Source organism: Aquarana catesbeiana, linkage group LG02, assembly GCF_042186555.1.
Source record: "Aquarana catesbeiana isolate 2022-GZ linkage group LG02, ASM4218655v1, whole genome shotgun sequence".
NCBI lineage: Eukaryota > Metazoa > Chordata > Amphibia > Anura > Ranidae > Aquarana > Aquarana catesbeiana.
Window position 1 is genome coordinate 751,756,654 of NC_133325.1, and position 17,348 is coordinate 751,774,001.

The 17,348-nt window shown below is 40.8% G+C and overlaps 1 protein-coding gene across 3 annotated transcripts in view; it reads left to right on the plus strand.

Moving 5' to 3' along the window:
• EVA1C (eva-1 homolog C) overlaps positions 1-17,348 on the plus strand; it is a 105,007-nt gene that overhangs the window by 72,224 nt on the left and 15,435 nt on the right. Inside the window, exons 5-6 of one of the 3 annotated variants that reach the window (XM_073617121.1) lie at positions 7,589-7,732; positions 12,566-12,646. In XM_073617121.1, coding sequence (XP_073473222.1) covers positions 7,589-7,732; positions 12,566-12,646 — 225 coding nt within the window. The remainder of the gene's footprint in view (positions 1-7,588; positions 7,733-12,565; positions 12,647-17,348) is intronic. The other 2 variants (XM_073617122.1, XM_073617124.1) reach the window with 2 other exon arrangements.

Genomic DNA, 17,348 nt, shown 5'->3' on the forward strand with positions numbered 1-17,348 from the left:
TGCTATACTGTGTGAGACATTTGTGTGTACTGTAAGCATACAAAATATATATGATCTCTGTTTTTGATTTTGCAATGAGACTCAAAAGAGTTGGGTACCCGATGGCCCAGATTGAGATCCTAAAGATATCCAGTCAGTCAGAAGAAAGACTGGACAATCCACCATGTTTTTTGACACGTAGTGAGAGTAAAAGTACCAGTCTATGGGGACACAAGAGATACTGTATTTGGTGCATTGACTGTATATGTTGGAGAAACTTAATTTGTGAAGCCGCTTTAGTGGACCAACACATTGATTGTCAGGATATATGGAATCTCTGGTGTCCCCATTCAGCATGTGCTTTTAATAATCAAAGCTTTTCTATCAACTTTGAGTGTTTGGGAATATTTCTTAGGATCCTCCTCTTGGGACATATTTTCCTCTTGTTACATTATGCTGTGATATCAGTGATTTTTAGAAGCTTTTAGATATTTAGTCATCATATCCAAGACACTACAATCAAGTGGATCTCGATGAAGCAACGTATAGGCGAAACGCATTGGTCCACCGCGTCATTGCAGCACAATTTGTGCCAAACTGATGGAACTGTTATGTTGGATATGGTGTATTTTAATCCTTGTCAAATTTTAATGCTATAATAAAAAATGTTGCATTTTATATTATGTTGGATTGTTAATTGGCACATGCAAATCCCCACTTTCCAATCTTTCTTCTGATTGAGACAAGCCCTTGTGTGATAAAGGACTTAATATGTTTGAATTTACAGTACCAGGGTTCAACTGTCTTTTGTATAAGAACCAAAACAGGACAGCCACGACGTCAGAGTTCAACAGTCACAATCTGATGAAAAGTACCGATGTTGACACCTGTGTGTGAACATGAAAGTTCTCTTTGAAACACTGGTATTAGCAGACTATTCTATTGCATCATAGACTTCATTTTTAGTCTCTTGGGAGGAATAAAAATATTCCGAGCTGTATTAAGTAAATACGTTAAATAATAATATATTTTACAGGATGGTACATCTGTGTTTTACCTGACATGATGTTCAAGGAGAAACATTTTTCTGTCTCTTTTTATCTTTCTCGCTCCTTCTGACCCTTTATTCTACAGATCCTTAGCACTGTTATTTTTCCGTGTGACACCATAACTTACTTTGCATTAAAGTGGAACTGAATTTAAGATGTAAAGATTTTCTGTTATAGAGAACATTTAGAAATGTTATTATGCATAAGCCTACCCTACCCTGAAATATTTACCTTTTGTCTGGAATTCCTCTTGAAAAAAATAGCACTTTCTGGTATGGTAGTGTGCCTAGGCACTCCTATTCCTACAGCCTCATAGCTGTATATCTGCAATGTGAGATCTAAGGTAATGTGCTGCTCACTGTTACCAAAAAGGAGTGGAGGATTCCCCATGGGGTTTTTTTTTTTTTTTTGTTAATAGATTTTATTGAGTTTTAAACAACAGGTAACAGGAAAAAAGCATTAAGATAATGCAAAGATATTGAAATATAGACTTGCGGACGCAGCCGCTAGTAATGTGAGAAGAAATAAAGATATTATACAGAAACTGTAAAGGCTGATTGCACATCACTAGTATATAGTTTATTATACAGTAAATATTGAATACGATAGCAATTACGTTACTGAGTGGTAGTAGCCTATCTTTACAAGTTTTCATGGGTAATGATTAATGTGAGGTGGGTAGGAAGGAAAGTCATCCAGTCTTGATTTTTTTCTTTCATGTTTGGTGTTAAGATCGGTTCAAATGGTGTTACCTGTGGACAGGTAAGGGGGACGGGGGTTAATAGGGGGTAATCTGGAGGGATACAGGAGGGGGGATTGTAGTGGGTCAGATCATTAAGGGGCATGTATTTTGCGAGTAACATCATGAGTGTGATGAGCTTTATTAGTTGTTCTTGGCATAAAGGAGGGAAGGAGAATTAATGGGTAGGAGGGGTGAAGTAGTTATATAATGTTTTAGTTTAGTTTCCGCCACAGCCCCTATACTCCCCTCAGTCGAAGTATTTTCTATAATTATCAGTGGTAGTAAAGTGTATCCAGCATGTCCATGTTTTGGTGAATTTAGTTGGTGTTTCTTTGGACTGATGTATGAGGTCTTCCATGACCATTGTTTTCTGTGTGCGTGTAAACCAGTCTGCTATAGTTGGCGGTTCGGTAGAGCGCCATTTGAGAGGGATACACATCTTAGCAGCGTTTACCAAGTGCATGGCTAAAGAACGAAAGTAGGTCGGTAATGGTGTCGTAGAGTGGTGGAGCAGGAATACTGCAGGGTTGAAATCTAATATATACGTAGTTATTTGGCCTATTAATTTGTGGACTTCTTTCCAGAAGGGTTGGAGTTTGGTACATGTCCACCAGATATGCAGAAGCGAGCCAGTCTCCTTTTTACATCTCCAACAAGTTTGGGAAAGAGTTGGATTTATATGGTGTAACATAAGTGGTGTTCTGTACCATCTGGAAAGTAGTTTAAACGCGTTTTCCTGTATTTGTACATTAATGGAACCTTTGTGGGTCAGAGTGTAGATTTTCTCCCATTCTAGGTCAGTAAGGTTTACAGAGAGGTCGTGTTCCATGGGGTTTTTTAGCAGCAATCATTAAAGAAATAGTGTAATTTTTTTTGTAAAAAAGTATATTTTTATTAACAAAATACTTTAGAATGATTTAGAAAATACAAGACTTTAAAACATGAGCTCCGGTTTTGCAAAGAACGAGGCATATTAGGTAAATTATACAAAATGAACAATAAGTTATCACACAGTAGATTAGAGGGGGTATGCATAAAAGCTACTTCCTGTGAAGTTGTAACTATATTGATGCTTGGTATTTGGAGAAGACCCCGATGCATTTCAACCTTGTAGGGTCATGGTCTTCCTCAGGGGGTCCTTAAAACTCTGCAGGGGCATCAAAAAGGGGGATCATAAAAAGTTTGTGTATATTCTACATTTTATATATATCTATTCTATAGGGCTCATAGTGATCACTTGATATTTACCCTCAATACCATGTGAGCTCGTTCATCCGGAGACTTCTTAAAAACATGGAAAAAAGTGGAAAGATCCCCCACTGGTGATCCTGGACTCCATTAAAATAGTCGTCCCAGTCTGTGCCCCGAAAGAAGGCAGAGCTGACCCGTGGGGCTTACGGATGGTCACAGATCAAATGGCCCTCTCCCGCAAATAGAGGATGCAGCAGAGGAACCAGAACACCTGAAAGTTCATCATAAAATAGTGTTTTCACAATATGGTCTACAAAGAGATTTAGAGTATATAGAGCTGTATCAATATGCTAACTAAAGTATACATAGTGTAAATATGGGGGCAATGAACAAAAATATTTAATACTAAAAAGTATATATTGGTGAGATATATAACTAGAGGTTTTGGATATCAATGGACTTAAAAAGTTTATCCAAAGCAGAAAAATAAATATCAAAAAACTGGTGTGACTGTAATAGATCTAAAGTGAATATACAGTGGAATGAAAATATAACATGAACTAGCTTGGAGCGAAATAGTGATTATAAAAAGTGCTACATGCATGAGTGTGAGGGATAAAGTGCAAAATATAGTGCTGCTCACTGTTCTCCTTGCTGGAGTCTCCGACAGGAGAAACAAAAAAAATGTATAATGTATGTCCAGCTTAAAGTGGTTGTAAAGGTTTTTCTCCTTAAGGCATTCTATGCGTTTTTTTTTTAAATCTGCCCAACAACAAATTTGGCCAAAAAAATGCATAAAATACACAAATCGCGGAAAAAAAACCCCAGCAAAAAGCACTGCAGAAACACTCAGAAGCAAACATAAGTGTGCTCCATTCACACCTGATCGTGGGTGGAATCGCCACAATTCCTCCCGCAATTTCAAATCGCTGCAAAACGCGGGGTGCGTTCGTGATGCCATTACTTCTAATGGCACCCCAATCGTGCCGCGCTGCCGACAATAAGAAGCTTATTTATGATCCTTTTTGAGCTTCAAGCGCTGCACGCTGCGATTGCAGCATGATTTACCGCACGATAGTCGCTGGAAAATCACAGCGCGATTGGGGTGCAATTGTTTAGCCACGATTCCGCCCACGATCAGGTGTGAATGGAGCCTAATGCCGCGTACACACGGTCGGATTTTCCGACGGGAAATGTTCAATGTGAGCTTGTTGTTGGAAATTCGGACCGTGTGTAGGCTCCATCGAACATTTGCTGTCGGAATTTCCACACACAAATGTTTGAGAGCTGGTTATCAAATTTTCTGACAACAAAATTTGTTGTTGGAAAGTCTGATCGTGTGTGAACAAGTCCGTCGCACAAAAGTCCACGCATGCTCTGAATCAAGCAGAAGGAGCCGTACTACCTATTGAACTTCCTTTTTCTCAGCTCGTCGTACGTGTTGTATGTCACCGCGTTTCCACATTCAGGATTTTGGGCCAACATTTGTGTGACCGTGTGTATGCAAGACAAGTTTGAGCCAACATCCTTCAGAAAAAAATCCACAGTTTTGTTGTCGGAAAATCCGATCGTGTGTACGTGGCATTAGGCTCCATTCACACCTATGCAGTTTGCTTTTGAGCATGTGAATGGAGCCTAAACAGAACCACTGCGGAGGCTCTATGAGGTCACACCTAAACACTTTCAATTTGTATGCAATCAGGCAGGCCTTTGCACTACAGTTGGTAAATCTCAAGGAAATAGAATAAGAAACTTGTATAACGTATGTCCAGCTTAAAGTGGTTGTAAAGTCTCAAGGTTTTTCTCCTTAAGGAATTCTATGCCTTAAGGTGAAAAACCTTCTGTGCTGCACCCCCCCCCCCCCGGATCCCCCCTTTTTCTTATCTGAGCCAGATCCGATCCAGCGATGGGCTAGAACCCAGCAGCTCTAGCCACTGTCGCTCTCCTCATTGGACAGATTAATAGCAATGGCTCCTGCTGCTGTCACCCAAAAGCTGTGATGCGGGAGTAGTGAGCGGGGCCGAGTCCCCCTACCTGTGTCAATAAATTCAGCAGTGGGACTCTGGAGCGAGCACGCACAGGGGCCCCAATGAAAAGTGACTTTCCGTGGGGGTAAACGATGAAGAAGATGTGTCTGAAGCGCCGGCTGGGGACCCCAGAAAACTAGTATCGGGCTGCTCTGTGGAAAACCATTGCACAGAGCAGGTAAGTATAGCCATGTTTGTTATTTTTATTTAAAAAAAAAACGAAGCTTTACAATCACTTTAAGTCCATATTTGGGAAAGATTCTCTGCCTGCCTTTTTTTTTTTGGGCTCAGCTTCCAGAGTTTAGTTCCATCTTTAAGAAGCTTAGTGCACTTGTACCTGGAAAAAAACATTTTTGTAGCGCTACCCCCATAGGAGCCACTGAGTAGATGGGTCCTCTGATCTTTAACTTGAACGGCAGGAGCAGAGGGTCTAGTGCACAACTTTGGTATCTCAGCAGAAGCCCCGCAAGGTGGACCAGTGGGACAGTGTTGCTGATCCCAGTAATCTCCTTTGCACCCCCCAGGCTTTCTTGGTCCAGAAAGCTGGTTGTGTCCATACATGGTTGCTGCCTGGAAACTACAACTCCCTGGGCTCCAAGCGTGCTGCATTAGGGTCTATTAGTTCACTGAACCGGGATCCCTCCCTGCTGGTCGGAGGAGAGTTGTATAGTTCAACATTACCAACACAGAAGAGGAAAGTAAATAAAGAGCAGTGTCTCCTTCTCCATGTTAACGTAGGCCACTTATTTGGCTACAATTGAATACAAAGTACTGTAGCAGGTCGCTGGCAGTGCACGCTCGTGCCCCAGACCAGGGAGAGCAGACAGCGTACAGGTACGTTGTTTTCGCTCAGCCGGGCCGCCCTGCCGCAATATATGTGCGGTGGGCGGTCTGGAACTGGTTCAAATAATGATTCTAAAATGACCTACAAGATGTATCAGCTCAGGTTAAGAATTAGGTTTTGTTGGTTAGCGGTAAAGGTCTGGGATAGGATATGGGTTATATGTTAGGGTAAGGTTACATTTTCGTTGTGAGGGAAAGGGTGAAAATACTGCGCTTAAACTCACAAAATACGTGAGAAAAAAGATGATAATAAGCTGCTAACACACAAACAAACCAAGTCCAAGTAGTGAAATCAAAAATATAGTGTAGCACTGAAATGAAAACAACTAAATCACCTCAAATCAAATAAAGTGGAAATAAATGAAACCTGTGAACAAAAATAAATAAAAGTGACATCAAAATGCTGTGAAATAATAACGATGGACTGCAATGATCCAATGACCAAATGTCCACATGTATAGTGTCCAATAGATGAAGAACTTTCTCTTCAAACCTCAACTGAAGCAGGAGATACGTGGTTACAATGGACCAAAAATGCACCGAAAAACATATGAAAACATTCAGATGAGAGGGTGGGTACTCTTACCGAAACAGATGGACGCACCTACCATACGGCAGTGCGTCTGATAGACTTATAGTACTGGATCCCCAGTGGTGAGATGCTGAATGGTATGCAATGACCACGAACTCCGATCCGCTCGAGGTTGGGTGATGGTTCCAAAGTGAGGTTTCCAAACTGATCCACCGCCAAACCAGTCCAAAATAGCGATAATCAGAAAGTAGTCATCAGCACTCAAGCATGGGGGAAAAAAAAAACGGGGAAGCTCCACATGGCGCAGGTCAACCAATGTTGGTTTATTGAAGATAAATATACCCTGTTTCCCCAAAAATAAGACCTAGCACGATTGTCGGTGATGGCTGCAATATAAGCCCTACCCCCCAAATAAGCCCTAGTTAAAGTCCTTGTAGGTCTTATTTTCAGGGTAGGGCTTTTTTTTGGGAAAACAGGGTAGGGCTTATTTGAGGGGTAGGGCTTATATTGCAGCCATCACAGACAATCACGCTAGGTCTTATTTTCAGGGAAACAGGGTACCAAACAGTAATGGATAAAAATGATCACAAAAATATAAAAACAGCAATGTGGAAAACAGGAAGTGCTGGCCCGATGCGTTTCAACTAAATAGTCTTCAATTGGGACATAGCCATAAGGATATGCCCCAGTTGAAAACTACTTAGTCGAAACGCGTCGGACCAGCACTTCCTGCTTCCTGGTTCGGCGGTGGATCGGTTTGGAAGCCTCACTTTGGAACCATCACCCAACCTTGAGTGGATCGGAGTTCCGCTCGAGGTTGGGTGATCCAGCCTGGCATCATCTCACCACTGGGCATCCAGTACTATAAGTCTATCAGACGCACTACATTTTCGTTGGTCAGTCACATGTAAATAGTTCATTTAAGGATTTGTGTTGTTAGGCTTAGGTGAGGGAGTTTGTTGGGGGAGCTATTTTACCAGTGTATCACAGTAGAAAAGACAGTTATCCCATCCAAAAAAGACTTCTTTGTCCCGTCTCTCCTATTTGAAAATGAGGGTTAAAAAAAGAGAAAATGAAGGTGAAGTCCCACAAGTCCATTATTCTCTGTAAGAAGCTGGCTTATCTATGGCCGTCATTTACGGATTTCCTCATTAAATGTGCTCGCTATCCACTATCCATCCAAGGCCTGATCCATTATCCTAATGATGTTACTTAATCTCTGCAGATTGTCTGTCATATTCTGCAATGCAAGTGCTAGCACACCGGTGTTATGGGAAGCAGAGGTGTCGAATGCTGGTCAGCGATAAACATTTTGGAAGTCCTTGTCTACCCGGCGTCATCAAATATCTCACTGTAAATTATTCCTGCGGTAAGAAAGCTGGTAGCTATTAAACAGTATAATTGCCTTGATAATTGTATTATTCTGTAAAATGTTTTTTTAAGACGCTTACATTTTGGATTGAGCCATTATTAAAATCTGTACTGGAATACAATAGACGCCATTGCTGATCAGCTTCAGAAAATGCTAGTTGCCTGGCTAGCTCTACATTCAGTGCCTTGAGTCGCTGACCTTAAATAAGTCTACAGGAAGGTCAAAGTAAAGTCAGAACTGATCTGTATACTTGTTCCCTGTGACTGAAAAAAGCACTGAAGTCATTGGATTGGCATGACAGCCAATGAACTAGTATTTTCAGCAGGCAATGTCAGCGTTGGTAGCCTCTAAGCTTTCTCAGTGCAGGTTTCCTTTGTGAAGTCCCACTCTGGCACTGCAGGGAAATGATCACAGGCATTAAAGCCTAATTGAACCTCCACTTTTAATCAGCTACACTATATTGTCAAAAGTATTGGGACGTCTGCCTTTAAACGCACATGAACTTTGGATGAGCGAGTTTGGGATGGAGGAACTTGACTGGCCTGCACAGAGTCCTGACCTCAACCCGATAGAACACCTTTATGATAAATTAAAGTGGAAACTGCAAGTCAGGAATTCTCGTTCAACATCAGTACCTGACCCTACAAATGCGCTTTTGGAAGAATGGTCAAACATTCCCATAGACACACTTCTAAACCTTGTGGACAGCCTTCCCAGAAGAGTTGAAGCTGTTATAGCTGCAAAGGGTGGGCCAACTCAATATTGAACCCTACGGACTAAGACTGAGATGCCATTAAAGTTCATGTGTGTGTAAAGGCCAGCGTCCCAATATTTTTGACAATGAAGTATACATCCAGGTGCATCAAAACAATATCAATGTCTAACGGGTAATTTTCTTTCTAAAGCAGCCACAGACTCAGTAGCAAAGCTTTCCTCTGCCAGCAACTGACGAGAAGGATCTTTGCACTATGCAAATAAACAGTGATTCCTTTTCATAGGGCCAATACTCCCCCTGCTGAATGAGCTTTGCTGATTGCAGAGCCATAGATCTGAGTCAGTAGGGAGTGTGTTGGACCTATGAAATGAGACCACTGCTTCCACATCGAGAGAGGCAGAGGATAGGCTTTTTTTACTCAGGCTGTGGCTACTTTCTAAAGAAAACAAGCTTTAAAACTTTGTACAATTTTTTACTTTAATGCACCTGATTTAAACTAATGGTTAGTTGGACTTTAAATGAATGTGGTGTAGCCCTTGCTGGCCTCCTGCTAAACATGCCAGTTACTTGGGTGTCTCTTTTCTAATTACTTTGGGTCACTGAATTGTAGCAGGCAGGCAGTATGTGAAGTCAGAACTTTTTTTTTTTTTTTAAGAAGAAATTAAGTATTGGCAGTATACACATTACCTTAGCGCAGGTTTATTTTAAAGGAAAAGTTCAGATTGCTTCATGATATATGTAAGTCATGGCCATAATGGCGTAAGAAACTTGTTCTGAATTTTTATTTTGCATGGTAGTCTATGTCCATCATTTCAGACATATTACCCCACTATGCCTGAATGGAGAAGTTGAGGATTCCTGCCTCCATCTTCAGAGAGGATTTCTGGAGATAACTAGTCCAGTGGCCAGAGAAGCCAGGAGTGAATGTGAGACCAGAACATACTATATGAAAAGATGCTAAAGAAAAAAAAGGTTGCCAAACAATTATGGGTCTTTAAAAAAAAAGAGATTTTTAAGATTAATTTTAGTCCATCATTTTATTATGCAGCAAAAGGTGGATAGGTAGTGACTAAAGCCCCGTACACACGATCGGACTTTCCAACAACAAAACCGTGGATTTTTTTCGAAGGATGTTGGCTCCAACTTGTCTTGCATACACACAGTCACACAAATGTTGGCTAACAATTACGAACGTAGTGACGTACAAGACGTACGTGATATCTCCATTACGAACACTAGTTATATCTCCGGCTCGTACTTGATTCCAAGCATGCGTGGACTTTTGTCCGACGGACTTGTGTACACACGATCGGAAAGTCCGACAACAAACATTTGTTGGCGGAAAATTTGAGAACCTGCTAGCCAACATTTGTTGGCGGAAAGTCCGACAACAAATGTTCGATGGAGCCTACACACGGTCGGACTTTCCGCCAACAAGCTCACATCCAACATTTGTTGTCGGAAAATCCGATCGTGTGTACGGGGCATTAGAGTTCAGAAGAAATAATCACAGCATCGTGGAGGGACAGCCATCCAATACTCCCAGAAGTCTGAACGCTGAAAACTCTGACAGTGAATACAATGGTGGAACGAAATGAGAGGTGAGTATAGCAGCTCTTCTATTGCAGGGAATTGGCTCTTTAATAATTTTAATTTTTTTAAGGAGACTTGATTTTTTCCCCTTTAACATAACCCCAGTACATAATCAAACCCCTTCTAATCCATAACATTTGCTTTTTTCACATATGCTCCCAATGTTGGTGCAACCAGATTTTTACAAGAAAAAAAGAAGTCTAATGCCCCGTACACACGGTCGGACTTTGTTCGGACATTCCGGCAACAAAATCCTAGGATTTTTTCCGACGGATGTTGGCTCAAACTTGTCTTGCATACACACGGTCACACAAAGTTGTCGGAAAATCCGATCGTTCTGAACGCGGTGACGTAAAACACGTACGTCGGGACTATAAACGGGGCAGTGGCCAATAGCTTTCATCTCTTTATTTATTCTGAGCATGCGTGGCACTTTGTGTGTCGGATTTGTGTACATACGATCGGAAATTCCGACAACGAATTTTGTTGTTGGAAAATTTTATATCCTGCTCTCAAACTTTGTGTGTCGGAAATTCCGATGGAAAATGTGTCATGGAGCCTACACACGGTCAGAATTTCCGACAACAAGGTCCTATCACACATTTTCCGTCGGAAAATCCGACCGTGTGTATGGGGTATAAAACTTTTTGGAATGAGTACATTTTTCTTGAGAATTTCTTTTGAGAAAAATGGCAGATGGGCTTAGGGATCAGGTGAAGAATTTGCTGGAGAATGCTTGGTGAACCCTGGGTGAATCTGACATATTCTGCTCTTTATAACTAGACCCATTGATCTACTCCAAACTGGAGCATCCATCAAGAAGCCTACTGTCCTTCTACCAAGTCATACTCAATATATAAAGTATACAAAGTTGCAGCACTAGTAATTAAACCAAAGTAGGCCAAAATAGTGCTAATGTGACAAAATAAAAATAGGATTAAAGAAGTCATAAATCAAAAAGAAAATTATACCCATAATTTAGAGTGCAAATACAGAGAACAAATAGTGTTACCCAGTAATAAGTGAAAATTCATGTAATAAGCGTCTTGATAGGCGGGGTCTCAAAAATCTGTGTGCTCTGACGTCATCATGCTGCTGTCTCAATGAGCAGCAATATTAAGTAGATATCTTTTATGCCAATTTTTTTGTGTATATGTTTTTTTTGTTTGTTTTATTGATGTACAAGTTTTGTTTTATGGAATAAGATTTTTGATATCATACTCCATGAGAGCTTTTTCCTTTGATTCCTGCATAGGACCTTACGAGATGTTGTTATGTTATTTCATATGGTGGGGTTAATTTTTTTCTGTGGCGGGTGCAACCAGGCTAGAGGAGACATACAGACATATGAGCTGTGCCGAGTGGTGATGCACTAGGGAGAGACCCCTTAGTTGCATATAGTGCGTTATCTTTATTTTTGAGTCATTGTCTCTCTTGTCCTCTCTTTTGGAGTACTGTATCTGGTAAGCCCACCCTTTATCTTATGGTGGTGGGAGGGCACTGGTAGCAGTGGTGTATTGTATTTACACATTGAACTTATTTTGCACATTTTTACTCAGAGCAAGTCCAGTTTGATGAGGCATTATGCCGCGTACACACGAGCGGACTTCTTGTCGGACTGAACTCCGAAGGACTTTTCGACGGAGCTCCGACGAAACGGACTTGCCTACACACGATCCCACCAAAGTCCGATCGTTTCGAACATGATGACGTCCGACCAGACTAGAAAAGGAAGTTCAATAGCCAGTAGCCAATAGCTGCCTTGCGTCGTTTTCGGTCCGTCGGACTAGCATACAGATGAACGTTTTTTTCAATAGGAATCAAGTCCGTCGGAAAGATTTGAAACATGTTCTATTTCTAAGGTCCGTCAGATTTTTCGACAGGAAAGGTCCGATGAAGCCCACACATGATTGGAATTATGGAAGATTCGTTCCGTCTGACCTTTTCTGCCAGAAAGTCCGGCCATGTGTACGCGGCATAAGGCTGAATCCTTGTCTTTCCATCACTGAAATCATGGACGTATTTTTGCTGATTTTTTTTACACATGATCGTATGTTATATTTTATTACTTATTAAATTAATTTTTACTTCATCACTGAAATCACAGACATATTTATTACATTTTTTATACAATGTTATGTTTTATAATTTGTTGCTTATTGTATAATTTTTCACTTTTCATTACTGTGTAACATTATTTGTTCTCTCTATTTATTTATATTTTGGATGCAATTTTATTTTGATTTATGATTTATTTAATAGTTTTTTTATTATGTCACATTAGCACTATTTTGGCTTTCTTTGGTTTAATTACGGCTGCTGCAACTTATATACGTATACTTGATTATTAAGGATTCACATATATCACTCCCATTGTCAACAGCCGGTTGAAATTACTATACCAGCCCAGACATTTTTTATTGCATACTCAATATATAGAATATAAATAGGTGCATCTGAATGCAAATAGAGGGATCATTAAAAGGGGGAAACATACAATATTTTGTTTTTTTCATTTGTAGTTCCCCAAATCATTCTGAAGGAGGTTGACCCAAAGATTTCTAATCTAATACCCCCTTTGAAGCAGAACGATGGTAAATATGGTAATTATCATGGCTTATCTTCTTTATTTTTTTTTATTGGACACTTTTTTTGACCATGGACAACATACAAGGGTGAAGTTTGACAGAGCTGACGTTTTAAAAAAATAAGAAAAAATGATCACCTGATGGTTGGATCATGACCCATTATTATTATTATTATTATACAGTATTTATATAGCGCCAACAGTTTACGTAGCGCTTTACAACTTGAGGGTAGACAGTACAAATACAATACAATTTGATACAGTAGGAATCAGAGGGCCCTGCTCCTTAGAGCTTACAATCTAAGAGAGCTTACAATCTAAGAGAGCTTACAATCTCTGACTGTCATTTAATGTTTATGGCTAGCATTTAGAAGGGGATTAAAATACTTTTTATCAGAAATATTTTTTTCTGTTGTAACATTAGCACTGCATTAATGCAGACAATGTCAGGCTTCTAATATGTGATTTTTTTTTTTAGAGTATTTTCTATTTTTTTGTTCTTATTTTACAACTGAAAGTCAAAGCGTTTAGATCAGGGGTCTCAAACTGGCAGCCCTCCAGCTGTTGCCAAACTACAAGTCCCATGAGGCATTGCAAGGCTGACAGTTACAAACTTGACTCCCACAGACAGAGGCATGATGGGACTTGTAGTTTCCCAACAGCTGGAGGGCCACCAGTTTGAGACCCCTGGTTTAGATCTCTAGGAGCAGTGATAATAAGCATCGGACAGCTGTCCGTATAGAAAAATTTAACTTTTAGTTCTATATTGGTGATAATCCTACCATTTAGATTTTCCATGAAGTGTATCTAAACCCAAGAACAAAAACGTAATATATTGCAGATTACTAGCCCTCAGATGTGGTATCTGCATTACTTTTCCTTTTTTCATTTTTTTTCCCTTTTATTTTCATATGATCCTTTAAGTAACACTTTTCTTTTACTGTATCTATCATGGAACATCATTGTCACCCTAAAACTGGATTACAGAACACCTCTTCTTTTTCTCTTCTCTATAACGTGGGAAGGTGTTTTGTAGTCCACTATGAGAACTGGGAACAGCACAAGCAGAGAGCACAGGAAGTTATCAGCTCACAAGATTTCTGGCAGGATCCGCAGGTATATAAAACAGAAATAACAAAATGATCTCAATGGTATAATGAAACATTTAATAGACCAGAAGGTAGCAAATAAGAGAATTTCCTTGTTAGGCTTTACTTACACAATAACTTTCTGTCCTAGTGTCTGTGGTCACAAAGTGCATCTCCCCCACAGAGACACAGACAGCAATTAAAACCTGACCGAAGTTCTAACCCTACCCTACTCAATTCAAAACTAGAAAAAAGCTTTGAAAAATTGGTAAAAATACCTACTCACGTATATGGAAAATTAATTAGTTGGGGAGCAGCACGTTATAATGGTAAACAAGGAAAAATAGGAAAAATAATTAGCTGTCTAATTACAAACCGCACTCCTGTGCAAAATCACTCTATGTAAAACAACATATTATAAATAGAAAAATCGTAAGAATTGTGAAATAATATCTGCCAACTGAATATTAAATCATCATAGTAAAAAATAACAAGCAAAAAATTAATCAAATTAATCGAATGTGCAAAATTCAAAGAAAAAATCCACCATTATTATCCAATGTGTACGACAGATATGTGTCAAAATAGTGTTCAGAAATTGAAAAATTGAAAAACAGCTTCTGGGTGGATAGAACTTCTAGACAAATCTTTCTTGGGTACAGCGAAGCATCAAATAGCAGTATTCAATCGCCATCACCAGCCACACAGCCTATTCACCAGATGGAGGTGACTCCCATGACAGGAGTCAAATACGCTTTGGGGTCAACCAACGAGGCTTCTCCCGGTCACGGCCAGGTGTAGATGCTGGAACGCAGGTGCTGGAACTCAGGCGTCTTGATCAGCGCTGAGGCTACTTGGATGCATGCGACAGGACCTCCCAGGGTAGGTCACAGAGACCGTAGATGTTTAGAATTGGGGAGAGATGAATGAAAAACTCCCATGGTGAAGTAAGCCAAAATATTTATTTAAGCTAAAAACGGCTTAAAACTGCATTCCCCACATGAGGGTACAAGCGGGCAAAAATACAAACAGAAAAAGCGGTAAATCAAATACGAGCGGAAATGGCGTGTCACGTTCGTTTTACGTCCGACCGGTTTCGTCAGAACGCTTCACAATTCTCACAATATTTCTATTTATAATATGTTGTTTTACATAGAGTGATTTTGCACAGGAGCGCGGTTTGTAATTAGACAGCTAATTATTTTTCCTAGAAAAAAGCTTTGGCTGAAGTTATGTGTTAATACCCATACAAGGAACTTCTCTTATTTGGCCCCTTTTAGTTTTGGTTTGTATACAGTTGAAAGTGTTTAGTTATACAGTATTTGTTCAATATGTGCAAAGAAATACCGTACCTGTTGATCCTGCCAGAAATCCAGTGGTGTCCTGTGCATGCTGTGTTGTTATTTTAAGGACTATTATCAGCCCTGCCCAGTTTACCTACGTGAACTAGAGAACAGTCCCACCGTGTTATAGTGATGAGGAGGGTGGATGTTCTATAGTTTAGACCAGTACAAATGAATGGCCACTGCCCCACCTATAACTGGCCTTTGCAGCAATGAGCACATGGAAGGGTGACGCATGTCAAACAAAACCAAAGAAAATTCCCAGCTCAACTTACCGACCAGCCTGCAATCAACCGAATTAACCTGTCTAATGGTATGCGTTAAAAACAGGGGTTTCGTTTGCACACATTTACATGCGTAAGCTGCAGAGCCACTTCACGGCACCCCATTATTATCTGCAATCCTAACTCTCAATTTTGAGAGCCTCCCTAGTAGAAGCACATTCATTATAATGGATAGGCAAAGGGCAGGTCAGCCTGGAAGAGGGCCCACCCCTCAAAGGCACAGGGGCGCACTGGAAATCCAGCACATAGCACAATGGCAGCAAAGGTGTCCAGTGCGTCCCCTCACCAATATAGTCTAGACCAGCCTTTCTCATCCAGGGTTTCCCCAAAGCTTGCTGGAGGTTCCTTGAGCATTTAACAACTTCTGCCTCTCAGATACTAAAACCAATTCTGATATAGGGGAGTCATAGCAGGGGCTGAATGGAATTGGCTGTGAGTGCTAATCGATTGCTGTTTTTTCAGCAGGGCCATCCCACAGAAGTCAGTTGCAGTGGCAGCTAGTGTTTTTTTCTGGGGGAGGGGCAGCAAACAACCACCCATCGCCCCCCCGCTGTTTTTCGGCACTTACCCCATCGTGGCGGGTGGCAGGCAGTGTGGTGCAGTGGCTCGGCCCTGAGTCCACTCCTCCATGGCTGCTTCCAGCTCCTTCCCTCCTCCTTCTAGGTGTCCAATAGGATCGCCTGTCCTTTCAGCCAATTGGGTGACCGGTGTCAAAACCTGCTTCCTGATTGGCCAGGAGGAGGATCAGTGTTACAACAGCGAATATTGATTCGCTGTTGTAACACACCTGGGTGGGCTCAGAGCGCACTCTCTGCGACCCGAGCCCACCCTATATTGAAGCCTATTAGAGCCTCTGGCTCTAATCGGTGCTTTAAAAAAACAGCCCCTTCGCATTGGAATCCATGTGCCGATGTCCTGAAAGGGGCCGGACGCATGGATAGGGGAGACGGCGATGGACAGGGGGGAGCGGCGTCCGTGCTCCCTTAATGTATGGGCCGCCCCTGGTCAGTTGTTAGACTGGCTTCTGATGAACAGACAACATTACATACGTTTCAAAATTCGGCTAGTTCCTACTAAACCAGCCGAATTTCGGTTTGTGTGTATTAGTCTTAGGCAGCCCATAGATTATGCCATTTTCTTTCCTTCCACCATGGTTGGAAGGAAAGAAAATGACTCAGTACTTGACTGTGTTGATGGGGGAATCCCTACCACAGCACTATTGTGTTCTGCAAAAATGATTAGTGTTGCCGAACTATAGGGGGCATTAATCGGGAAAAACCTGACAGGCTGGTTGTACACAACCGCATGACAACAGCCTGTTTTTATGCCTCCCCCCGCCAGCCATGTGAAAAACGCCTTAGATGAGTGCGCATTGTCATCCTAGGAAAGGAAATGTGTTACTGGTAGGATCACCCAGTGAAAATAGCATAAAACACTTAAACAAAAACAACTAATACACACAACCCATCTAAGGACCAGTAACCTGCAATATATTACAATTTTGGATACAATTTAAGGGTTTATTCACCAGTTTTTAACCCAAGCAGAAGTTCTGTACTTTGATACACATTTCACCATCGCTCTAGATAAAATAAAGTTTACTCACGTAATAGTAAGTGCAAACATTTCTTCAGCTTAAGACATTATAGAGAGTATAGTAAATATCACTAAGTTTGTGTGCAAATATTTCACAATCCATTAGTATTCATACGAAAAGTATTAAATGTTAGATCAGACCTCATTTGTAGGTCTTGCAATATAGTCCATGCAAATGAAAATCTAAAGAATTCATTTTATAATATCCAGAATTCATGGTCAAGAATTGTGGTTTCTCCCCAATTTTTCCCATTCACGTTAGACGTGCTGAAAAAAATGCATGTTCTTTAGAATCACTGCATGAACGCTATGATGTCACTTCCTGTTTACCATAATGCTTTGCAGAAAAACCCAAGCTCAATGCTACCACCTTCTAAAATCTGCATGCTTAGTCCAAGAGCAGCCAT